Source organism: Colius striatus, chromosome 15, assembly GCF_028858725.1.
Source record: "Colius striatus isolate bColStr4 chromosome 15, bColStr4.1.hap1, whole genome shotgun sequence".
NCBI lineage: Eukaryota > Metazoa > Chordata > Aves > Coliiformes > Coliidae > Colius > Colius striatus.
In genome coordinates, this window is record NC_084773.1 from 10,987,176 (window position 1) to 11,011,896 (window position 24,721).

At 53.4% G+C, this 24,721-nt stretch overlaps 1 protein-coding gene across 1 annotated transcript in view; it reads left to right on the forward strand.

The window, feature by feature from the left end:
- PLXNA1 (plexin A1) overlaps nucleotides 1–24,721 on the forward strand; it is a 119,410-nt gene that overhangs the window by 41,444 nt on the left and 53,245 nt on the right. Inside the window, exons 4-9 of the mRNA XM_062008746.1 lie at nucleotides 8,413–8,553; nucleotides 10,626–10,726; nucleotides 11,035–11,158; nucleotides 13,241–13,394; nucleotides 14,033–14,132; nucleotides 23,416–23,530. Coding sequence (XP_061864730.1) covers nucleotides 8,413–8,553; nucleotides 10,626–10,726; nucleotides 11,035–11,158; nucleotides 13,241–13,394; nucleotides 14,033–14,132; nucleotides 23,416–23,530 — 735 coding nt within the window. The remainder of the gene's footprint in view (nucleotides 1–8,412; nucleotides 8,554–10,625; nucleotides 10,727–11,034; nucleotides 11,159–13,240; nucleotides 13,395–14,032; nucleotides 14,133–23,415; nucleotides 23,531–24,721) is intronic.

Here is a 24,721-nt window from a genome sequence, read left to right on the forward strand (position 1 = left end):
GTGGTCAGAAGGGTGGCAAGACTTGGGAAGGGGGCTTGTGCCACCTTGTTGAGCTGAGCGGTGTTTTTAGGGGGAAAATACTTTGGATTTGCAAGAGAAATAGCAACTTGTGAGCTGTTGAGAGGCTGGAGATGGTTTATTGGTGTTTACTACTCGCCAGCCAGTGCACTGGGAGGCTGATTGCCAAGGGTCCAGGCTGGTCGCCATGGGACATAAGGGTGTGAACTCCTTGGAGAACCTGGTGCCAATGGCAGTTTGGAAAACTGAGTCCTTCAGGCAAGAGCTTTTTTTCTCAGGGACTTCTCTGGGACGGTTAGGTATTAACTTGCCCCAGGGCTGTCACGTGCAGTCTGAGTGCCATGGGAGTGAGGTAGGTGACACATTGCCATGGTTTCAGCATGCCCAGGCCCTACTGGGATGCTTGGGATACCTGCAGTGGTTAATAAACAGGGAAAAAGTAATCCTGTATTTCTGTGATGTGCTCTGCCTTTTGCTGCTGTCACCCAGGGCTGCTACCAGGCTCTCCTGCCCTCACATCTCCCTCTTCTCTTCCCATGGTTTGAGAAGCAGCAGGACCCGCTGCCCTGCCTGTGTTCCCCTCCCTTGAGAGGGACGTGTCTGTGGTGAGGTGCTGTGCTGGGGTTTCACTGCTGGAGGGGGCACAGCTGAGTGCTGGAGGGTTAGTTTTGGAATCTTCTATCCCTCTGTCCCTGGGGAACCGATGCCTTGGTGGCTGCTGTGCTGCTCCTGGGTGTATACCGGTGCTCCCATCAGTTCTCTTTGTATCTCTTTTGCCCTTGCATCACATCCAGAGCATGAGGGGGTCAGTGGCTGCCTGCACATCCCGTGCACAGGTTATTTGGTGTCACTGTTGCTTGGCTGAAGGTCAGCGAAGACTGAGGGCTGACACCCTGCCAGGCCAAAGCATTGCATGGAGGGATCCCTCAGATTCTTCGTCCTCCGCCTGCCCTTCCCCACGCCACTGCCACCCGGTACCCGGCAGCCCCCAGGGCAGAGGCTGCCCATCGATTCACTTGTCGGGGCCCCCCCTCTGACTGTCTCAGCCCTGAGCGATGCTGATTGGGAAATAATTGCAATAATAATAGAGATATTTTGCTCCTGAGTGACTAGACGATATGAACTGGGCACTGAGCCAGGAGAGTTTTGAAGGGCAAAGCTGGGAAGTCAATGGCTCGAGACTGCTGGAGCAGCTGTGGGGCTGGGGAGGGACGAGACCTGGGGCTTTGCTGGAGAAGGGCAAGTGCCTTTACTCATCCCACGCCATGTGTCTCCCAATGCAGGGGTGCTTGTAATTCCTATCCCTTACTCATTGTCTCTGTCAGTCCCTCCTGCACTGGGTTTGACTTTGGTGAAGGTGCTGCTCCCATGCAATGCCCTGACACTCCCTCCTTTTTTCCAGCAGTTCGGTTTTGGTACAAAGAGATTGAAAAAATGTTTGTGACGATGTGTCACTATTGCTGGAATGGTGTATTGAGCTGTATTTCCCTGACCTGCTGATGGAGCAATGCGGGCAGGGGAGGTTTTGAGGGGGGTTTGCAGATGGTGGGTGAGTAGCCTGGTCAGCACCATGCCGTACTGTGCCGTGCTATGTGGGCTGGTGCTGGTCTGGCTGGCTCTGCTAAGCCTGCTTGGTGTAGGGGAGCACAGCTTGTGTGGGTGGCTGAACAAGAGGAAAAGATGGAAATGAGTTTGAGCAGGGAAAAAAAACCCACAAACCCACGTGTGTGAGGAATTTTGGGGAAGGTTGGTGTATGTGGTGTTTTGTCGTCCTGCTGGGCAGGGTCATCCCCCCTGCCTCCCCTTCTCCCTTATCTCTAATGGCAAAACTCAGTGCCTTCAGGCATTTTCCAGCCCACCACTCCAGAGAGGTGCAGTGAAGTGTGTCTGTCCTCAGCCCACGCGGCTGAGCTCAGGAGAGTGCTGGGGGTGACGCGCCAGAAGCAATGGACGCTGTTAGATCAACCCGTGTCAGGCCCGTCAGCATCCCTCGGTCGCTGCCACTCCTTGCTGTTACAAGCACTGATTTAGATTAAGTGTCTCCTTGGTTTTTGCTTTATTATACTGATATAATTAAAGTCCCAGTATTCAGCAGCTCAGGGCAATGTCGGGCCCAGGATGAAAGTCTTGCTTGTATTCATCTTTGTAAAGCAGATGGGTTCACTGAATGGCAGTAGGCAGCTGGTCTCACTCCTTTCCCTTGGTGGCTTGGTGATGAGGCAGGAGCATCCCAGCCCCGTGCCAGGGGCCGGTGCAGGCTGCTCGGCGCGGAGGGGGTCGGAGCCGGCAGCCGCCCCGGCAGGGCCCTGACGTGCCGGCCCCGAGCAGGCGGCTGCCTGTGTGTCTGGCAGGAGGCCCGTGTCTGCTCCCGGCCCGGCTGGTGCATTCCTGGGCAGGCAGCTGGCGGGAGGGGGGAGCAGCGAGGGGGAACCGCACGGGGTGCCGGCTGCCAGCCCCACATAGCTGGGATATTTCTGCAGGGCCTGTCCGCAGTGCTGGGTGTGAGCCCATGGGACATACATCCCCAAAGCCATGCCTGAGCCGCTGCTGCCGACTGCCCATACTCTTCTGGCTGGGCACAGGTCTCCTGCCCTGTGACACAGAGCATCCATGGCTCAGGCTCTCCTGGTGGCAATTCTCTTGATGCCTGACCCCCCTGGCGTGGCTGTGTCCTCTGGACAGATGATGCTGTGGCCCTGCAGCTGCTCTGGGTGCAGCATTTTACTGGGCACCCGCTGCACCTTCTTGAGGTAGAGGGGAATGAAGAGTGTGTTTCTCCCCCCTGGAACAGCTGACCTGGGAACGTCATTTTAAACCCCTTGCCCTCCTTTGGAAACCAGAGAGGGGCATGTGGGCAGCAGCTGCTGGTGCTGCTGGTCCCCAGGGGATGGCTGGCAGGGAACACATGTGGAGGGACAGCTGGTGTCCCTGTCCCCACACTGCCTGCTGCCTCGGGGCAAGCCCAGGCCATGTGCCAGGAGGGGCTGTGGAGACTGGCACCCAGGGGGATCCATCTCCCCTTCAGCACCTTCCTCCCTCCCAGCTGGACACAAGATACTTCCTTTCCAGCAGTAGGCTTGTGGGCTTGACGTTGGTGACACTGCTCAGCAGCTGTCACCTCCACCCCAGGGTGGCTGGGCTGCACAGATTCTCTGTTGCCTCTGGGAGGTGGCTCTGTGGTTTAGGAGTTCAGCTCTGTCAGGACCTGCTCCTCTCCTAGTTCTATTTGCTTTGTGCTGTGCCGAATGATGCCAATATCAGAGCAGAGTGTGGGGGTTGTTAGCATGGCCCCACTCTTAGGGAGCAGGGATGTGCACTCATTGGTCGGGGTGCAAGAGCCTGGGATGCCTGAGCCATGAGCATCAGTGCCGTGGGGAGGGGAAGGTTTTGGTCCTGGTGCTGGACTCTGTCCTCTGCACTTGTCAAAGCTTTTTCCTCCTCCCAACCTAGAGTTATACCATGGAGCTGCTCTCTGGCAAGAGGATGGGGCAAAAGAGGACCAGGACATTAGTGAAGATGGGACAGAGATGTAAATCTGACATGCTGTCTTCACAGCCCCATCTTGTCCCTGCCTTGCTCTGTCTGTGCCCTCGATGGACATTCCTGGGTCTGGGGGACTCTTCGCTTCCCCCAGCGAGTGTTGAGAGGGAAGAGGGGGGAGGCTTTGAAATGCACTCCTGTAAATAAGCCTTTCTTTCACGTTACCCGTCAGCGCCGTGCGAGCCCCGTGGAACTGGAAAGGGTCCCCGTGAAAAGGCTGCAGAGTGTGTTTCAGGCAGATAAGTCCCTGCCTTTGAAGTGTGGCAGGCGGGCAAAAGCGCCCTCCTCTTGTAGCTGCTGCCAGCCACTGCGAATTAATCACAGCCCTGTACAGATAAGAGTACAAAGCGTGGCTGAGCACTTCTCCTGCCCGGAGGAGGGGTCTGTGGGGGACCGCTTGGGACCCAGAATGGGGGCTTGAGAGCCTCCAAGGGGGAGATGGAGGGCTGGGGTGGGAGAACCCTGCAGGAGATGGGCTGTGGGGCAGTGGAGAGACCCTTCTCCCCAGCAGTGGGCTTGGGGGTTGTCATCTGTAATGAGACGGGGTCTCTTGAAGACCCTCTGCATGTGTCCCCAAGCACATGTTTCCTGTCTTGTGGGGCTCTAGTGGCCTACCCCAGAACCTCCTGGCCTCTGGCCAGAGCCCTGCCAGCACATGGTAAATCCAAAAGCAGCCGTGGCATGTCTGCAGCTGCCTTCCCTCACCGGCTGTGCTTCCTCCCTCTCCGCCTGCCGTCCCTGGCCCAGGCTGAGCTGTACAGCCCTGTCCTCTGCTGCCGTCTTCCTCTGGACCCACTGCCAATGCTGGGTGGCTGCCAGGTCGTGGCTGCTGCCCTTCAGTTCCTCTCATTGCCTGTCTTTCTAAAAGGCAGCCCTGGGGAGATGCCTCTCTCCACCTTGTGCCTGCTGCCAGTGGCTGAAAGGATGCTGGGAGGTTTTTGGTTTGGTGAGCTGCAGTCAGGGAGCGGTTATGGCAGCGGGGAGGTGCCTCCTCTACCTGGACAAGCCCGAAGGGCATCTTGCCCAGGGGAGCAAGTGTGCTGCAATGGATGGAACTATCTCTCCACTAATACTTTGTCTTTGCCCTCCCTATGCTTTCACTTCCCCTTGCCTTTCACATGAGTTTCAGGTCCTAGCCTTGTCTTGTACAGCTCCTCTTCTTGTACAATAACTCTTCAGTGGCATTGGCTGTGCTGGAGCCTGGGCCATGCAGAAGCTTCTGAATGTTCCAGCATCATGGTTTGTAAAGGAGAGACGAGCGTTGGAGGGAGCATTGGACTTGAGGCAGTAGCAGGACCTGCCAGTGCTGTTTTCTGGCCATGATCCTGCAGCACTACATGCGTCTTAGCAAGGTGATGTGCTTTCCTCCTCCAAAACCTGTATAGGATGGCAACTTCCTTCTCTAGCCAAGACAAGAGCATCCCCAGGAGCCCTCTCTCGGCCTATTATGGGAAGACTGTCTCTGCCCAGCTGGGGTCTGTGAGGCTTGAAGCATCGCATGTTATCCTTTCTCTCATTGTTCCTCTGCTAGGGATCTCCACAGCTGGCCTGAGGGGTGAGAACCCTCTTGGTAAAGTGAGGCATCTTTGCTTCTCCTGGCCTTGTTCTGCCTCTACTCACTTGCATGGCTTCTAGGCAATAAAGTCTTAAACACTTCCCTCTTCATAGTGAAGTTGTGCTGGGTGCCTGCCCCGTGGGGTGGGCTCCTCGTTTGGGTGGGGAGGGTATGCATGTGCCAGAGCCGCCTTGGGGCTTGCTTTGAGATGATTCACTGCAGCAGGGAACTTGTAATTTCTTTCCTCTAGTCTCTTCCATTTACTTAAGGAAGCAGCAGCCCAACAAGCCAACCCTCTCCTGTTCCTCCATCTGGGCATGGCCCTGGGGTCCAGCTGCCCCCTGGGGCTGCTGCCAGCCTCTCGCAGGAGGCAGTGCTGCTGAGCCACTGCCTGAAGCCAGCCTGAGGCAGGCAAGAGCGAGGCTGGGAATCCTGAGTGGGAAATTAGTGCGAGTAATTATTAGTATTGGGTAATTATATCAGCGTCAGGATGAGGAGAAAGGTTAATGGGTTTATTTATTTATTTATTTATGGTAAATGTCTTTTCCCCTGGGTGGGAAGGCAGGCAGGGTGGGCAGGAAGGAGCGTGTTTCCGAGGGGGGCTGATTAAACCACATCCTCCCTCCCTCCCTTGCACTGCCCCCACCTACCCCACTGGTGGGGGGAGACTGGGGGAAATGGTCTCTTCTAACATTTGTAAGAGATGGGAGGCATCTTGCGCATTGCATGTTCTGCTCCACTGTGGTATGGTCCCAACAGCCTGTCTCCATCCTGCCAGCTGGGTTGGGCAGCTTCCTAACAGGCTAATCCCACTGGAAAGGCCATCCCCTCCCAAGCAGGGTTTTTGAAGGTTAACAGAAGCTCCTCGCTCCAAGTGGCTTTTTGTCCTCTGACTGTGGGCACTGTGGACAGTCGGCTGATCCTGGTGTGGGGTGACATTGGAGTCTGCTGATGCTTTCTCGCTGTTGGGGAGGAACAGTAGGACGACTTTGCCTCCCATGAGACAACTCAAAAACTCCCTCCTTGCCCTATCTTTTGGCCAACCAGAAAACAACTTGATTGCCAAGTCTTCTAGGTTTCATTTTCCTGCATTCCAAACCTGCCTATAGAGCATCATCCGTTGGAAGATAGGTACTAGAGAGAAGTATTCCCATGTGTCCATGCCTGGGGTGGCCCTGTTCCTCCCACCAGAGCACCCTAATGTATGGCAGGCTGGGCTTCAGCCCCATTTGACTACTGAGAGTATTTTTAGGTTCTTCCTGGAGCCTCAAATTAACTGGAAGTGCTTCACGTCTGTTGGTTTTTTTAATACATCTCTTTCTCTTTCCCAGCACTGTGCAGTGCAATAATGTAATGGGGAAATTACCCCGCTAGTTAAAAATTACTGCCAGTGCGACATCCAACCATAGATCTATTTTAGAACCAGGGTAAAACTATATTGATTCTTCTATGCTGCAACTGCAGCCCATAAAAGGGTTGGAAAGGTGTGTTTGTCACATTGCTGTAGCGAGGGGATGAGATGGTGTCTTGCTGGGGAGGGGAGTTGCACCCCGTTACCCTCCTCCAGAGAACTAGCTTGTACAGGACTTTGTAGGGAGGAGGCTGAGAGGCAGGAGGGGAGCAGCCTGCAAGAGGATGTAGAATTAGGCTCTGAGGGTGATGCTGGGTACCACTGAGCAAGGGGTACTGCAGTGCATAGGGTGCCACGTAGCCTTGTACCACAGCTGTCTGGGGCTCAACCTCTGCTGTTTGGAGCAGGAGCAAATGTGGTCCTAGACCTGGGCAGAAGGACACCTCCCTATTGTAAAAGGGCAAGCAGAGGCCTTTCAGCATCTCTGGGTTCCCCAACACAAAGTGGTACCCCAGGGTAGAGGTGAGGGAGAGCAGTCAGTGTAGGGGATGCTGAGAAGACGAGTAAGTACCAGGACTAACTTGAGTTATGATGAAGACTCTTCAGCCCTATGGCAGGACATAGAGGGGGGTTTTGGCTGTGTTGTGTGCTCCTAAGAGTTATCCTGGCCCTGCAAGCACAGCTGCCACACCCCCCAGGGAGAAGGCGGCCCCTTTGCTCACTGCTTTGCAGGACTCATCACTCTCTGGTTGCTCAGGGGTCTCTTTCTTAATTAAATACATTTGTTTTGTAAAACTGCCTAAAAATAATCCGAGGCTGGTGCATGCAGGAGGCTGGCGGTGAATCAAAGGCGCCGCTCTAATTAAACGGGCCCCGGTTTGTTTGTGAGCCGCATACATTTCCATGCTAATCAGCTGCACACCGGGATCCTGCGTTCCTGGCCCGTAGCCTCCTGATTGGCAACTGTGCAAATGCCAGTGGCAAGTTATTGCAAGAGGGGGGACGAGGCAACTGGGATGCTGGGGCAGCTGTGGGGGGCACAAAGGCCCATCCATGGGAGCAGAGCAGAGGTGCTGAGCAATCTCCCTGACACTCTCTGCCCTGAGGCTGCCAGGGCACAGCCCGAATCACGGGGTATTGCAAGCAATGGCATTAGCAAGGAAGTGTCTCTCGCTGGTGGAGGTGGCAATCAGGTTATGGCAAGTAGTGTGGCCACGTTTGGTGGGTGCCTCCAACCCTGTGGTGCTTCCTGATGTGGTTATCACTGGTACAGCCAGAAACCAGTGTACTTAGGAAGAGCTTTAATGTAATTGCGAGCTGTAAGGGGATTAAAGCCTCTGCCACGTTCCTGCTCAGGGAACAAAGGCATTTTCTGAACCTCTGTTGACCCTCAGCTTCCTTGAGACCCTCTTGACTTCCCCGGTCACGAGCCCAAGTGTTTCCTCTGATGGATGGGAAGACAGGAGCTGTGTCTGTGATTGCTGCAGCTGGGGCTTGATGCGGTTCAGCATACAAGCTTCTTGTGGTACTACTGCAGCATGATGGGGTTTGCTGCAAGTTGGGAACTCATCTGTGCCAGACTACAAGTTGGAGAGGCTTTGGGACAGAGCAGCAGTAGGGGAAGTGGGGCAGCACATAGAGGGGTGCAGCGTGAGAACCACAGATGCGGCTTCCCTCCTTGGGGAGAAGTGAACACCATCAGCATAAACACAGTTCAAGTGCACTAGACAAATGGGGGAAAAAAAGGAAGAGGGCATTGCAGTGTGGTCTTCTGGAAAGGGTCAGGATGTTTGTTGGAGCAACTGTTATTTTGCAGTGTCTGTGGCATGGCCATGCTGGTGTGGGAAAGAGAGGTGACATCCCTAACAGAGCACATTCCCCATTCACTCCTGGGTGGGGGCCGAGGTGCACGTGAGACAATGCTTACCCTCCCTTTCTCTGCCCCTAGATCCTGGTGGACTTGCCAGCTGAGAGGAAGCACCAAGCACTGCAGTATGAGAATGTTGTGGCCCATGAGGGCAGCTCCATCCTGCGAGATCTGGTGCTGAGTCCTGACCGCCAGCACATCTATGCCATGACTGAGAAACAGGTAAGAGAAGGGGATGGCAGCCCCTCTGCTCTCCTGACTTGACAGCCCATATTGCTGCCCAGCCTGCAGTCCCAGGTGCTGGGAAGCCTTTCAGACAGCTCGCAGTGGAGTCTGGTGTTTGCCTCCTGGAGCTGAGGCTGCTTGGGGTCTCCTGTCCCAGAGCATGGAGGCAGCTCCTCTTTGCTCTTCTCTGCAAAAACACTGCACTGAGACACTGACTCTGAGGCCATGCTGCTTCTTTTCTTGCTGGGGCTGTGCTGCAGGCATTAATTGTTAGCAGCAGCTGCTTGAAATCCCTGTGGTCTCTGGGGACTGAGGGCTTCCTGACCTTTCCTTGCTGCGAGGGGCTGGCCATATCCTCTATTCTGGCCATCCCTTCCCAAGCATGCTTTGTGAAGGTTAGCAGAAGCTCCTTGTTCCAAATGGCTTGTTTTCCTCTGGGATTGCTGCTTTTACACCTCGAGGCAGGGGGAATATGGGGCTGGTGTGCCCCCAGACCCTGGCATGCACTGCCTCTGCTTGTGCTGAGCCAACTGGAGGTACAGATGTGACCTGGAGCTGGTGCTGCCATCCTATCAAGGCGGTCAGGGCTCATGATGGAAGTTTTTTGTTGGCTTTGTGGGTGTTTGTGCAATCCCCAAAGTACTGGAGCGAGTTCATGCATCAGTGGGCTGCATTGGAGCAGATGAAACGAGGTCATGCTATGGTGGTGGCACTTTTTGCCTGCTGTGGGGTGAGGCCGGGTGGCTGTGCTGGGGTGTGGTGTGCCTGTGTCCTGCAGTGTGTCTGCTCCTCTGCCCAGCAGAGGTTTGTGTACGTGGGACTGCAGCAGAGCTTGGAGCGTAATGGGCCTCCTGACTGCCAGCCCAGAGGCTTGGGAGGGGGAAGGATGCTGGAGTAGGGCTGTGGGTTTGTCTAGACAGCCCCATGGGGACAGCAGAGCCTTTTCCCTCCTCCTCCTGGTGCTTGTCTCTGGTTTCTGCTCTGCTACAGGAAACCTGCAGCTTTCCAGATGAGGCAGAAACTGAATTTGGGCTCCTCTGTGCAGCTGTCCCTGGCCATGTTTCTGTCCTTGGCCGTGTTTCTGTCCCTGGCTGTGCTTCTATCCCAGTCCTGGCTCGGCTAAACCTCCCTTCTGCAGGAGAGATGTTGGAGATGTGGATGCTGGGGTGGTGGTTACGCTGACCTGGACTGGGGATCTCTCCCGAGGGCTGCTATGGTTGCTGGGAGGCAGTGTGTGCCTGTGCTGGGTCTGTCTGGGGCATATACACTGCCAACTCTGGGGCCACTGGCTGCCTTAAGCAGTGTAAGTGACAAACAAACAGAATGTTACAGGTGTCCTCATTGGTATGCAAAACAGAGGGTACTGATTGGCCAGCCTTATCGTAGCCCTGTAGGCATCATGCTGAGCCCATGCTGTGCTGGGCTGGGAGGAGGAAGAGCAGCCCAGGTTTAGCTTCAGTAGAGAAGTTTGCAAGTTTTAATTATTGAGTCCTGCCAGTAGGAGCAGAGGGGAAACTGAGGCACAAATGGGCAGCTGCTTGGTGCTGTCAGCTCCTCACAGCAGGCGAGCGGGCAGCTCCCTGCACCCCCTCCCTGTTCCCCCGTTCTCCTCCCCTCTCCTTAATAAAACCCTCTCTCTTCCCTACTACGGCTCAGTGTTATCAGAGTGCTGGTGGAAAGTAATTAAATGAACAGTTGTAACAGAGCTCGAAGGGCTCGGAGAATGAGGGGATTTTAATCAAATCTGGAGGAGCAATTAATAAAGGATGGTAACCCTTTCGGAGCAGGGCTGCGGCTGCTGTGGGGTGACTGGCCAGCACCAGGAGCTGATGCAGGGCTGAGCTGGCTTAGCCCACTCTCACAGGTAAAAGCCTCTCTGGAGAGGGTGTGTTGCCTGCAAGTGTGCTGCCTGGGAGAGCGGTGGGTGATGGGCTCAGCCTGCTCTCCACCACTGCCTCCTCTCTAGTACGCATGGGCTTGGGGCCAGGGTGAGCCCCATCTCTGGTGGGTGAGGGCACAGACACGGTGGGGAAACACAGAGCCTGTTCAGCCCCGTCCTGTCCCCGCAGGTGACACGGGTGCCGGTGGAGAGCTGCGAGCAGTATGAGAGCTGTGAGCTGTGCCTGGGCTCCCGGGACCCACACTGCGGCTGGTGCGTCCTCCACAACATGTGAGTACCACGGGGGGATGGAGTGGTCCAAGGGGTCTGTCATCCATTCCCATGTGCTCATCCAGTCCATGGGCTGCCGTGTTTGGCATCTTCGTGCCAATATGAAAAACTGACTGTAAGAGTCCCCCAAAAGTCCCCAGAGCTGGCATCAGGGGAAAGCAGAGCTTCCATACAGGCCTCAGGCACCCAAGGTCCCCAGCTGGGTATCAGCTCCATGCCAAAGGGTCTGTCTGCTGTGGTGTCAGCCCAGAGCCATGCAGGACCCTGGGGGATTCTCCTCCTCACCGTGATGGTTTCCCTCTCTCCAGATGCTCACGCAAGGACCGATGTGAGCGGGCGGACGAGCCCCAGCGCTTTGCCTCCGACCTGCGGCAGTGTGTCCAGCTCACAGTCCAGCCCAAGAACATCTCGGTCACTATGTCGGAGGTCCCGGTAAGCCACCAGTGCTGCCCACCTGCCAGCCACCTCCTGACCCTCTGCCTGCAACAGCTGGGGAGGCAGCAATTAATTTGTAATTAAGTGGGAAGGCAGGAAGGCTCTTCAGAGGGACCTGGCCAGGCTGGAACAATGGGCCAAGGCCAATTGTATGAGATTTAATAAGGCCAAGTGCCAGGTCCTGCATTTGGGCCACAACAACCCCAGGCAACGCTTCAGGCTTGAGGATGTGCAACTGGAAAGCTATCCAGAAGGAAAGGACCTGGGGGTGTTAATGAGCCAGCAGTGTGCCCAGGTGGCCAAGAAGGCCAATGATATCCTCCTGCCTGGCATCAGGAGCAATGTGGCCAGCAGGACCAGGGCAGGAGAGGATGATGGACTTCCTCAAAGTATTTTCCAAGCCATTAGCACCATGAAGCAGCGTATACTAGCAATAAAATGTTGAAAACTGCTATATCTGGAAGTCTGGTACTCAAGAATCCTGAAAGAGCTGGCCACAGAGTTCCATGGCCTGCGGATATTTGTCATAGTATGTCTTTGTAATAAATAAATTAATGTTGTGAAGAAACTCAGAAACAGAAAAGGTGCTTGTTTTTTGCCCAGATGCAAAAAAGACCAAACCGTCAGAGACGGCTTAGTTTGATGTTAGATTTAGAAAAACTAAAGGATAAAAAATGGTGCAGGACAGAAGGATAAAGATTTAAGGATGGTAGTATAATTAATGCCAGTCAACGTGGTTTTATGTCAAACAAACCACATTTTGCTCTTTGATGCAATTATGACTTGAATTAGAAGAGGGACTGTGGGGTTGTGATGTCTTTAGGCTTCTACAAAGCATTTGACTTGGTACAACACAACGTTCTGATTAAGAATTAGCATTATGCAATATTGATAAAGCACATGTTAAGTGGATTAAGAACTGGCTCCGTGACAGATCTCAAAAAGTCCTTGTCAGAGGGGAGTTGTCACCGGATGGAAATGGTTTGGAAAGTGCTTCTGCAGGGGCTAACGTTCATTGGTAATGTGGAGATAAATGTGAGATGGCTGCACGTGGGACCTGCTGGGACTAAGGGGTTCAGGGTGAGATTTCCTTCAGAGCATTTCAGTTTGAGTGTGGTTGGTTTTGCAGGGAAATATTAGGGTTTGATATTGCCGAGTCTAAAGTTAGACATGGAGGGAGAAGATAAGCATTTGCCAGGTGCCTTGGAATGTGATACCAGGACTGAGCCCTGGCTATGGGGCTCTTGGTGCTCCTTGACTTAATCTGGGAGCTGGGCAGTGTTTTCACCTCTTGGGTGGTTATCTCCCTGACTGATGGCAGGCTGTTGTGTGGAGGTCTGGTGTGCCTGACACGGGGATGCTGCACTCGGGCTGAAGTCCGGCTTTTAAAGGAAGAGGCTGAAAAACTCCCATAAACATCATGTAAATGAGTTGAAGGCTGGAGAAAATGCCTTGCAGTGAGAGACTTCCAGAGCTCAATCTGCTTAGCTTATCAAAAAGAAGATTAAGAGGTGACTTGATTACAGAGTATAAGTGCCTTTACAAGGAGCAAATATCAGGGACTAAAGGGCTTTTTAATCTATCAAGGAAAAGCATAACAAGAACTAATGGCTGGAAGCTGTGAAAAATTCAAATTAGAAATAAGGCAAGTGTTTTGTAAAGTGAGAACTGCTGACCCTGGTGGTGGCTTGGTGAAGGAAGAGGTGGATTCCTCCCCTCCTTGGCTCTGTCAGAGCGGATGCCTTTCCGCGAAACGCTCTTCAGCACTGATGCTGTGCTTGGTCTCTGTAGAGAGATGGTGTGTAATGGCTTGTGGTGTGGCGAAGGCAGAGGATGGGAGCCTGCAAGTTATTTTATCTTTTAACCCATTGAAATCCATGCTGCTTGCTTGTGTGTGGGGAGGCCCATGGATGGGACTGGCTTGCAAAAGCCTGGAACAGGTCTTCCTGCTGCATGTGGGTGGCAAGGAAGGGATTATGCACCTCTGGTCTTTTCTGTTGGTGGGACTGAGACACAGCAGACACTGAGGGGACTTTTTTGCTAGTTTTCTGTGTTGATGCTCTTGCCTCTCCTCCCTAGCTGGTCCTGCAGGCCTGGAACGTCCCAGACCTCTCAGCAGGAGTCAACTGCTCCTTCGAAGACTTCACTGAGTCCGAGAGCCGCATTGAAGATGGGAAGATCTACTGCAGCTCTCCCTCTGCCAAGGATGTCATCCCCATCACCAGGGGCCAAGGTGAGCTTGTGCTCTGGGATGGGAAGAAAGCATGAGACAAATCTTATCCTACTTGTCTGCAGACAGGCAGACATAGAGAAGGACAGTCCTCCTGTGACAGCAATCTCCGTATCCTGAGCAGGACTGTAGTTGGGTTGTTGGATTGTAGGAGGGAGGAGAGGGATGTTACTGTTCATGGGGGAACTGGTCCTTGGTCTCCTCCAAGCTGTGGGCACAGCTCTTTGCTAGACTGTAGTGCTCTGGACATCCCGGTCTTCTCACCTGTTTCCACCCTTGTGCCTGACCATTCCTGGGCAGATGTACTGTAGGTGATCATGGGCTCTAGGACATTCTGCTCTCTGTCCCCAGAACCTTTAAGCTCCCCTTCAGTACCGCCAGTACAACCAAAGGTACCTGCCTCCATGCCAGCAGGTTGCAGTTAGCTGTAAGGGATTAGAGCTGCTCAGAGCTCTGCTGGCCCATTTGGTAACTGGATGGGTGAATACTCTCTTTTTACTGCCAAATTCAAGGGATTTTGTTTGTTTACTGGGCTGAGTAGTGATGCCCGGCTCCCTTTAGCCCGTCACAAGCCTTGGGCTGAATGCTGGCCTGTGCATCATGTTGTTTCTGATGCCTTTTCTTGTCTGGATCTCTCCCAGGGGACAAGAGAGTGGTGAAGCTGTACCTGAAATCTAAGGAGACGGGGAAGAAGTTTGCCTCTGTGGATTTTGTTTTCTACAACTGCAGCGTCCATCAGTCGTAAGTGGCCTCGTCTTCGCAAGAGTGCTCCGGATGCAGATTGATGTGGGGCAGTGGGACACTGGGAGAGAGAGATCCTGGCTTTGTGGGTGCTGATGTTTCAAGAGGAAAGAGCAATCAACTATAGTGGTGTTTACAGTGAGAAACCTCCTCCTTTTTGCCCCTGTAAACTGGGAAAGGCGATCAGAGTACCCACAGTGGATTTGGGCATGTGGGAATGTGTAGCATCAGGACAGAACCCCACTTAAAAACAGGGCTTTGAGTTTGGCAAAGCTTTGGAAGAAAAAACGAGTTTACTGCATTGCAGACTGTAGCAATCCATGTGACCGAAAATGCCATCTTGTTATTCCTGGAAACAGTTAATAGGAGTGACTTGGCCATGCAAAAGGAGAAGCCTGTGTGTTTTCCTGTGATGGTACCTGTTTCCCAGGCTTGTTGGAAAGCGAGCTGGAAAGTTACAGTAACATGGGATGGAACATCCTGCATGTCCCTGGGCGTTCACTCAAGAATTTCCTACCTGGAAGTAATTGTGAATTTGCTTTCTTGTCTGGCTGACATGAAATCTGCACCAAGTGTGGGATTTCAGGCAGTTTCAGATACACGTGTGATAAAATAGAGGTGTGGATTATTGACGTGCTGTCTAAGCAAGGCGTCTGAAGCCTGTACTGTGAGTTTCTGATGAGGAGCTGCGGACGCTGTTGAGCGGCTGTTGAGCAGCAGGGAAATGGCTCTGCTGTGGGAATGTTGGAGGAGCTGCTGGGGTGTGTTTGGGCAAAGAATTTGGAGCTCAAGAATGCAAGGGATTTCATTACCCTGGCAAGAAACCTGCACTGCATGGTGATGCTCCAGCTGATCAGTAATTATAGATAAGCAAATGCAGAATGATGTCTTTTGGGCAGCTTTTTGCGAAGTGACTTGGGGGAACTCTACTGCAGGTTGCTCCTGCAAACCCTGTTTGGCTTTTCGACTTTTGATTAGGAAGAAGCAGGTGAGATGCAGATGCCCCAACTGGGTACCTGCAGTGGGCTCTGACAGGGTGTATCAGATGAGAGCCCCTGCAAACCTTGTGCCTCTTGGAGATTTCTGGCCTCCCTTTGCCCAGGGAGCAGGTCTCAGCTCCCGGGAGTGCTGTGCCAGTGAGGGAGGAGACAGTTTGCAAACTTGACTTTCTCCCTCACCTTGCCTCCTAAGATGAGCTCTGTCTCCCTTCACATCGTGTGGTTTCAATTGCATTAGCTCAGCTTTGGCTCAGACTGGCTGTATGTCATTATTTTGCAAATCAAAAAGCAGATGTGACTTTTATTTTTCTAAATGGAAGAAAGAAGTCTTTTAAGTACAAATGGCACCAGGTTCGGCCCAATCAGGACTCCAGCATTTTGGTCCAGAGGGAAGAGGTGATGAGGGAATTGGCTTTTTGTTTTATGTGCCTGATATGGAAGGGGAACCCCCCCCCCCACCCCCCAACCAAACCTATAACAAAGAGCTCTGACTGATTTATTACTGCATTGATGTTTAATTTTGGATGCATTATTTAAAAAGGCTAATTATGGATGCATTAATATTTATGGGCTTTGGTTGGAGCTGATAGAAAAGTCCATGTTCTAGGCTGGTGAACATTATTATTATTTTCTTTATGTCAAGAATTTTAGGGTTTGGAGGCAATTTTAACTATGTAACCGGCAGTGGAGTCGTAGCCAAAGAGCATGACAATACCTAGGATGATGCAATACTTTTAAATACCATTTGCAGACAGGCGTCTTTAATGGATCTCTTTGGAGTTAATAGCCTTTCGGATCCAGGTTTCATATTTTGTGGAGGAAAATCTATACGTCAGCCTGATAAATTCTGTATTAGGAACAGTATGCTTTTCCATGAGGCTAATGTTTTTCCTGTGGAGATCTCTGATCACTGTGCATTATGTTTTCTTTTTATATTTGGGTGGCTTTGCTTACATTGGAAGCCAGAGGCCTGCGTGTCGAATCATTTCTCAGCTGAGGACGAAATGTTTAGGCGAGATTTTTCAGATGGTTGTGGAGAGATGGGAGGATTATAAGGCAGCTCTTTGCTGGTGTCAGCTGGGGTAGCTCTGGGGAAGCCAAGGCAGCTCCACTGTGTACACTGGGGAGAGGCTGACCCTTCTTGTTGTCAGCAGACATCTGGAAAGGCATCAGCAAAACGCGCTGCTAAAGCCCTTCTGCAGTCTGTGGGGCTGATCCTGCTGCTGTGTGAGCATCCTGGCTCTCTTGTTTCTCACCACCTTGCAAAACTCTGCTGCTTCTGCGTTTTCAAGGACTGCTGGAATCAGCCTGGGCCAGGGAGGGGCTGCAGAAGGGAAAATATATCTAATCCCTTCTACAGGGAGGGAAGGCTACAGAGGAGGGTGTGCTTGCCTGTATGTTTGGCTTGTGATAGTCCAGGCCAAGCACGTACCTTTCAGGTAGAGCCCCATTGCTGTCCTGTCTGTTATTGCAGATCTTTATAGCATCACCTGCTGTGATGAGACTCTCCCCATCACAGATCAGCATCACTACCTCCAGTGTGAGGTCCCTGGTCAAGGACTTGCACCCTCTCTGGAGCTCCATCCCTTGCTCCAGCAGGGTCACTTTGCAGGCTGTTGGGCGTCCTGGCTAGTGCTGCACCCCAGCAGCCTTGGGGCTCCTGTGGGACTCAGTGAGGACTTTCCAGGCAGTGGCATCTTTTGAGCATTTTGTTCCTCAAGGCTTGTGCATCAGGTGAGGGATGTTTCTGACTGAGCTGCAGGAGATGCATTGAATGGGGGAGTGGAAACCTGGAAGTTGATGCAGAAAAATGGATGCCTTGCAAAGGGGAACTCGGCAAGTGGCTGAGGGTCACTGCCAGCCCATGATGAGGGAGCAAGCCTGCAGCTCCTGGGGACAGCTCTGCTTCCTGTGGTGGAGAATGGGCTGGAAAACCCCACTGGAACAACCAGAGTGGGTTCCCTTGCAGTTTTCCTGTGGGACACCGACCAAGTGCAGGCATTTAAGGATCGCTCAGTGCTTTTGATCGTCTAATGAGTCAGCCCGTGTACAGCGCCTGTGCAGGCACATGTTGAGGTCGTCTGTGAGTGCTAAACTCCCTCTTCAAAGCATTTGTGGGGAAATGAGTCCCCTTTCAAGATAAAGATGTAACACCAGGCTCCCTGCTTGCCTCTGGCAGAGCCTGCACTTGCTGCCAAGGTGGGTGAGTGGGGAATCCTCCCAGAAAGCCAGCAAGCAGTTCCAGGGAATACCAAGATGTATTTCTTCCCACTATTGCCATGTTTGCCCTCTGGGTTTCTCCTCTGGCAACTACTCTGTAAATCCTGTGGCAGTTTGGGTTTTAGGGGAGCACAGCTGCGGGGAGGAAGCTGGTGAGTGGGGAGGGATGAGGAAGAAGATGAGAAGCTTCAGTGCTTCTCTCAGTGCCATGGGTGGGTTTTGCTTCTGGCTTTTCCGGCACAAGCGTGCCCAGCACATTGCCAGAGTTTCCACCAGCATGAGCAGCCTTTGCAATGTGAAAGCAAAAATCCAGGCAGTAGCAAAGGGTTAGGGGGAAATCACATGTTAGTGGATCTGATGGTGGGAGGAGATATAAGCAGCCTGTAAGCCTGTGGGCTGGTGCACGCCCATGCTGTCCCTCCTGTGTAGGAGGTGGTCATGGTGCTGCCAGCTTTGTGGTTGTCACAGTTGGGTCTCATCAGCTGCCAGATGCTGAATTTCTCTGAGGCTCGAGCAAGGGGCAGACATGCCAAGTGGCTCTAATTCCTCCTGGCCAGAGGTGTGACTGCCATGGCCTTGTCCCACAGGTCAGGCTTTCCCTGCAAGCCTCCATTAAGTAAATGAGATTTTAATGCGTGTCCCAGGGGCTGGGAACAGCAAGGCTGTGCTGGGAGGGCAGGGCTAGGCTGCTCTTGGGGGCCGAGGCACTCATTGGCACCCATGGGACAGTGCTAGTCCTCGTGATAGTGGACTCGTGGCTGCAGCCTTTGTGGCTGCCTGCACATGGTGTGGCTACTTCTCTGCTGGCCCAGCACTGCTCATTTCCAGATGCTTACAGATGCTTTCTTTTTGAAGTCATGGACAGATGGCTGCAAGCAGTTGAGCGAGCATATCTGAGTTAGCACAGCTGAGCTGTGAGACGGTAACAGATCCCTCTGTATTCCTAGGCTGGGGCAGGTGGAAAATCCTGTAGAAAGGCCCCAGAGACTGCTTGGGATAACCTGGTTTGTCATGTGAATGAGGGAAGGCTGGTACAGCCTGGTGTTTTGTTTCAGTGAGGAAAGGCAGCTGAAGGTGTTTCAAGTGAATCATGTTAAAAAGCAGGGCCTGGTTCTGCATTCTGCAGCCTGCGTGTGATGGTGGATGCCCTGGACCACCCTGCAGTGGGTCTGTGTGCCCAACCCCTACCCTGTGAGTAAGGCCACTGACAAAACTCTGCAGGGATGGAGAAGCCTCAGGCTGGCATGAAAGGACAGGCAGAAATGGATTGAGATGGGCAGGGATGGAGAGAGGCGAGAGCTATGTCATGCCCCACGCCTCTCCTGGCTTCGGGTGGGGGCACTAGTTGGGAAGGGCAGGGCTGCCCATAGGTCTGTGTAGGGGCCTGGAGACACTGACCATCTGTTCCTGCTCCTCTTCAGGTTTTCTCTTTCTCCCTGGGGCAGAGATGGATATAAAGCCCAAAGCACTGCAATTCAGCTCCTCACCCCTGACAGCTGCTGCTCCAGATGCAGGCTGTGCCGGAGCTGAGTATTTGCTAAGGATGCATCCTCCTGCCAAGAGGAGGTCTGAGGAGCAGGCGGGGGGCTCACAGGCAGACTGTGCTGTGTGTGTGCAGATGCTCTTTCCATCAGCACTGTGTTTATAATTTCCTTTCTCAGTGGACCTCCCCTGCGCTGCTCTTGGTGCTGTTCAACTTGCCCTTGTCCCTCCTTCCTGCCCTTCACTCTGTGTCCTTCCCCCAGGAACATGCTGCTCCATAGAAACAGCCTCAGTGTCTGTGTGTGTGCAATGCTCTGCACACCCCTTATCCCTCTCATGTTTTCTGCTCAGGCTTATCTCACCCCTGTTTTGGCTCCTGCCTTCCCTGCTCAGCATGAAGAGCTCTGGGCTCCTGAGCTGAAGGTGCCTTTGGCACAGCTGGTTGTGTGCCCAGCAAGGAGCTGGTCAGGGCTGGTCCTGCAGCAATGGTTGTGGGCCTGCACCCACCCTGGGGATGCATCTAGCTCTTAGATGCTCCTTTGCTGTCCTGCCACTTCTCTCTGCACTATGGCTTTTCTGCAGCCTTGTCAGATGTTTCCCTAGCACAGCCTTAGTGAGTTTGGGGTCAATTATAAAAGTAGAGAGGAACAGCTTTGGGAGCAGCTGTATAGTGAGTTGGAGGCAAGCATGAGGCTGTGGGGAGGCTCCAGCTTTACCCCGAATCACTCAGAGAGGAGCAGAGCTGTCTTGCTGTCTGCTCTTTCTGGAGGAGGCTGCAGGCCAGCAGCAAGCGTGGACCTATTTTGGCATGGGCCACTTTGCAGAATATTCCTAAAATGCAGCTCTGAGGCTGGTGCCACTCCTCTTGCATGAGGATATCAGAAGGCAAGGGGGACACTGCTGATGGATCATAGAATCATAGGATGGCAAGGGTTGGAAGGGACCTCTAGAGATCATCCAGCCCAATCACCTGCTAAAGCAAGTTCCCCTCTGTCAGGTCACACAGGATCGTGTCCAGGTGGGTTTGGAAACCTCCAGAGAAGAAGCCTCCACACCCTCCCTGGGCAGCCTGGGCCAGGGCTCCCTCAGCTGCACACCAAAAGAAGCCTTTCCTTCTGTTTAAGTGGAACTTCTTGTGTTCCGCCTTGTCCCATCACTAGAGACTACAGAAAAAAATGTCACCCTGTCCTCTTGAGTCCACCCTTTAGGTACTTACAAGTGTCGGTGAGGTCTTTCCTCAGTCTTCTCTAGACTAAACAGCCCCAGTCTTGTGGCCTTTCCTCATAAGAGAGACGTTCCAGTCCCCTGATGGTCTTGGTCTGACCCCCTTCCCTCTGCCCAGACTGTGCTTCATTGCCACCTGACCCCTGGCAGGGCTGGGGAGGAGGCAGTTAAGGGAAGCGTCAGTTTTCTGCCTGGCTGGGCTGCTCACACTCCCGGCACGCTTCAGGGAGGGAGGGGTACTTCAGCACGTGAAGGAGAGCCTCCCTCTCATTATCAGGAGTGATGAAAGCCTCTTAGGCAAGAAGTGATGAGGGAAGAGTGCCTGACCGTGGGAAGGAGAGAGACAGCACAGATGGCATCATGCTGCCGAGCAACCTGCTCCTGTGCTGAGAACAGACAGCAGCGATACACGGACACACTGGGGACAGGGACAGGGCCTGGCCTCGCTGCCCAGCCTGGTCTGCAGCTGGGGAGCCCTGCCCCAGCTCCTGCCCCAGATTTTGGGCAGCCTTGCAGGAGCTGGGGTGGTCAAACAGACATGCCGAGCCCGTCTGTAAATGGGGATTCACCATATTGCTGGCAGCTGGGTACTGACTTGCTCCCCATGTTACAGAGCCTTTGTCCAGCTAGGAAGTGCTGCCCTTAGACAGGCTCTAAATGCAGCAGAGATGCCGCAGAGAGAGCCTGTGTGGCCGTGAGTGCTCGTATGGCAGTGTTTGATGTCCTTCTGGCACATGGAGAACCTCGACTGAAGGGAGAACATGAAAACCATCTTGGAGGATGGGACTTTAGGAATGGCTTGGTTAACTTAGGAGCAGTTAAGGGCTAAGTAGGAGCGAGGGAACTGTGCACTTCAGGGCATATGTGGAGCATAACCTGAGGTACTTTAGGTTCTTTGGCAAGTGGAGAGTGGGAGACAGCTGGGACTTGCAGTGGTTAAATGGCAAAGGAGACCCTCAGGTGAGGAGGGTCTTAGAATAGCCAATATTTGGCCTTGGTCCTGAGGAACTGCAGAGCAGAACTGCAGCTCTGGGGGCTGGGGTGCCTGGGGCAGGGCTGTGCTGGATACTTAACCTGATTGCTTTGAGGTGCCTTGTGAAGTGGTGACTGGGGGGTCTTTTTGCAGACTCTGAAGAGTTGGTGGCTGGAAGATCTCTCCTTTGCAGAGGGCCAGTGACATGGGAGGGTTGGTGGTTATGTCCCAGTGGCTTGCAACCAGTTAGGCCACGATCCTCTCTCTTAGATGATCTCTGTGTATCTGCTGTGCTTCCATGAGGATTAACCTTTGCTTTCCCTGACCTGCTGCCTCCACACCTTGGATTTGCCTGCCCAGCAGTCACTGTTTGAGCCATAAATGGGAGGGCAGGAGCCATCCATTTGCTTTATTTGTGTCCCCTGCTCCCCCCACCCTCTGCACCTCCCTCTGTCAAAGCAACCAGAGATATGAGGCCATGGCTCTCCTTTTAAGTTGAATCTCTGCAGCTGAAATAAAATTGCATATATTTGCATAAGCAGCATCTCAATTAGCATATTTGTGGGTAAAGCTAAAAGGGCTGTTCATTTGGAAGTGAAAATGTGAGCGAAACATGGAAATGACTTCCAGCCCCCTTTGCAAGCAGCTTAATTAAATATTTTCCTTAGTGTGTGTGCATGGATTTGGGAAGCCCTTGCTATATGTGTAATGGTGTGTGAAACCCCAGGGTGGGCAGGGAGCAGTGGCCCTGCGAGGCCCTGGGTGTGCATTTACACCTTGCCTTACCCACTACTGCAGCTCTCTTGTCCCCACACCTCCAAAGTGACAAGCCTGCTGGAGAGTGAGGAATTTGACATGCCAGGCCCTGCCACTTCGAGGATCTCCCTCTCCAGGAAAGTTTTCTTTCTGATGTTGACAGGGTAATGCTGTACCTTCCCTCTTGTTTCCCAGGGGGTAGGGGCAGAGAGTAGCTGTGATTTGGGAGCAGGATCAGGCTGGGCAGGACTGCGTGCCTCCTGCCAGAGCTGTGTTCAGGGGGAGATCCTGCCTTTCTTGAAACATAATTGCTTTGGGCTGATCCTGTTGGTGCTGGGATCAGTGAAAGCAGCTATGAGCCTTCTAGGGATAAAAATGGTGCTGTTGCCTTTTTTTTCCCACTTTTTTTTTAAAGCAAGGTTGATTATTTTCCTTGCCTTTGAGCTTACACCTTAGCAGCTCTCCAGTCTCTCCCTTGGGAGGGCTGCTTGGGCTGCACAGGACCATGTGTTCTGCAGACCTGCCCTGTGAAGGCTCACTGCATTGATGCGGGACCTCGCTGCTGCCCTGGGACAATGCAGTGGGGAGGGCTCAGCACCTTTCATCCATACAGGGTTGAGGCCTCCGAAAGCTGTGGGAGTCTCTAGGGTCCCCTGTGCTTGTAGACAGGGATGCCTCATGGTACTGGAAGGATATGCTTCTGGAGAGGGTGGTTAGCAAGAGGATGGGCTGTTAGGGTGCTGCTTGTGTGGATGGTTGCACAAGGCGGGGACTCTATATATCCCCTCCTGTATGTAGGAGAGGCATCAGGTCTCTGGGGCTGGTTTCTTTGCTAAGAGGAGTGCAGAACAGAGCATAGGGCTCCCACTATCCCCAGGTACCTGAATGCATCCCACGGGAGAGGCAGAGAGAGGGGACATACAGCATCCCACCACACAAAGAGCCCCGAGAGAAGGCTGGGGAGAGAGATGGAAACGTCTCAGGCTGGAGGGAGGGGGTGGAAATGCACACACAGACACGCACGCGCGGCTGCAGAGGGCTGAGGATGAGGGGGGCTGAGGGAGGGGGTCACACACAACCTATTGTGAGCAGCTGAAAGGCGCTATAGTCCCGAAATGTTAATCTGACCCAACCTTTCGCCAGTTATAATTTTCCTCTCAATGGGCATGCATTAATCTAGCCCTTTCTCTCGTGTTCCCCCATGGTGCAGAGCCCTTGTACTGCTGCCTCTTGCTAAAATCGCCTTTCAGCGACCCCAAATAAAGCTCCCAAAGTCTGGAGCTCGGCTCCAGGCAGGAGCTCCCAAAGTCTGGAGCTCGGCGGGGCAGGCAGGGTCAGCTTGCCAAGTGGAGGAGGGAGCGTGTCCATGCTGGCTGGGGCACAACTCCTGTGGTGCTGGGAAGGATGTTTCCCCTCACCCTGCCATGGGCAGAGCTCAGGGGTCTAGGGTGTGCAGGCATGTCCCCTCCCAGCCTGCCAGTACACAGCCCTTGCCCCAGGCGGAGGAGCTCCTTCCCACACAGAGATACACAGGGTTGCCTAAGGATGCTGCTCTGCCAAAGCACCCTGAGAAGTGCCCCGGTGGGCCTTGCCTCACTGTTGCCCTAACGCTGCCCACTTCTCTCCACAGCTGCCTGTCCTGTGTGAATGGCTCCTTCCCCTGCCACTGGTGCAAGTACCGCCACATCTGCACCCACAATGCTGCCGACTGCTCCTTCCTGGAAGGGCGCGTCAAGCTCTCTGAGGTAAGGTGACATGAGCTGGCCCCCCTCTGCCGTCCCGGTCCTGTCGTCATCCCCTGCCCTACGGGGAAGGATTTGGAAGAGGGCAAACCTCTTTGGAAGCCTTTCCCACTCACTGCCTGGCCTGGGGTGCTGGGGCTGCCTGGGAAGCAGTGAGGGAGGAGTGGGAAGTGCTGTTGGGCAGAGGCTGTCGCTGTGGAGAGGCTGCTTGGGAAGCCAGCACAGCCGAGAGCACTTTAGGCTGAATGAAGGGAAAAACAAAGGCAGAGACGCTGAAGCATTTTCCTTTGATGTTTTTGAAAGGAGCAAGCTTGAACTGTCATTGCAGAACAACTTGTTTTCAGAGGGGAAGGTTGAAATCCATAAAACAAACTGTTTTGCTACACCTCACGCCGCCTTCTTCTCAAATGCTTTGCTGAGAAACATGTTCTTTTGCGGGGGTTCATCCTGAGCAGCATCCGTGCCACCCGCTGGGGAAACCTGTCACTGGCAGGGTGCTTGCAGGAGGTCCCCACATCCCCAGCCTGTGGTGACATCATTGGCTGCTTGGATCAACTCTGGAGGTCTCTGGCAAGCAACCATGGGCTCTGCAGTAACCGCTGATTTGGTTCCTGAAGGGAGAGTTTTGGGGAGGAGAATTTCTTCTCTGGTTGAGCCTGCCTGGGTTTCCAGTTTCCTGTGCAGGGAGGTGGGAGCTGCTGCTGCCTGATGGTTGCTGCTGGGAGGAAACCTGTATGCTGTCCTCATGGGAACAGCTCAGATTTATGTGCTGGAAAAAGTATTTGTCCAGATCATCTCAGATGAATTTCTGTCTCTGAGCCCTGGCAGAGTTCATGTCCCAGCAGCCCCCCAGGCCAGGACTGGTGCCCAGGTGCAGAGGCAAACCAGAAAGGCTTGTCTCTGCTTCACAGATGATGTGTGAAGGCAAGTGACCGAAATGTCCCCCAAGATCTTTGCTGTCCTGGCTGGTGCAGAGGTGACAACCACATCTCTGATTGATTCTCCATGCCCTGTAATTTCTGTTTCCTGGGGTCTGCCCTCATCATCAGTGAAGACCTTTGGGCTTGTGAGTGGCCTTCTAGATGAGGGCTGTTGTCCTCCTGGTGTTCCCCTGCTTCTGTGCTGGGAGCAAGCATGGAGTCAGATTAATCTCTCTGTGGCTGAGGTACCTCAATTAGTCTTTTCCCCATGCTC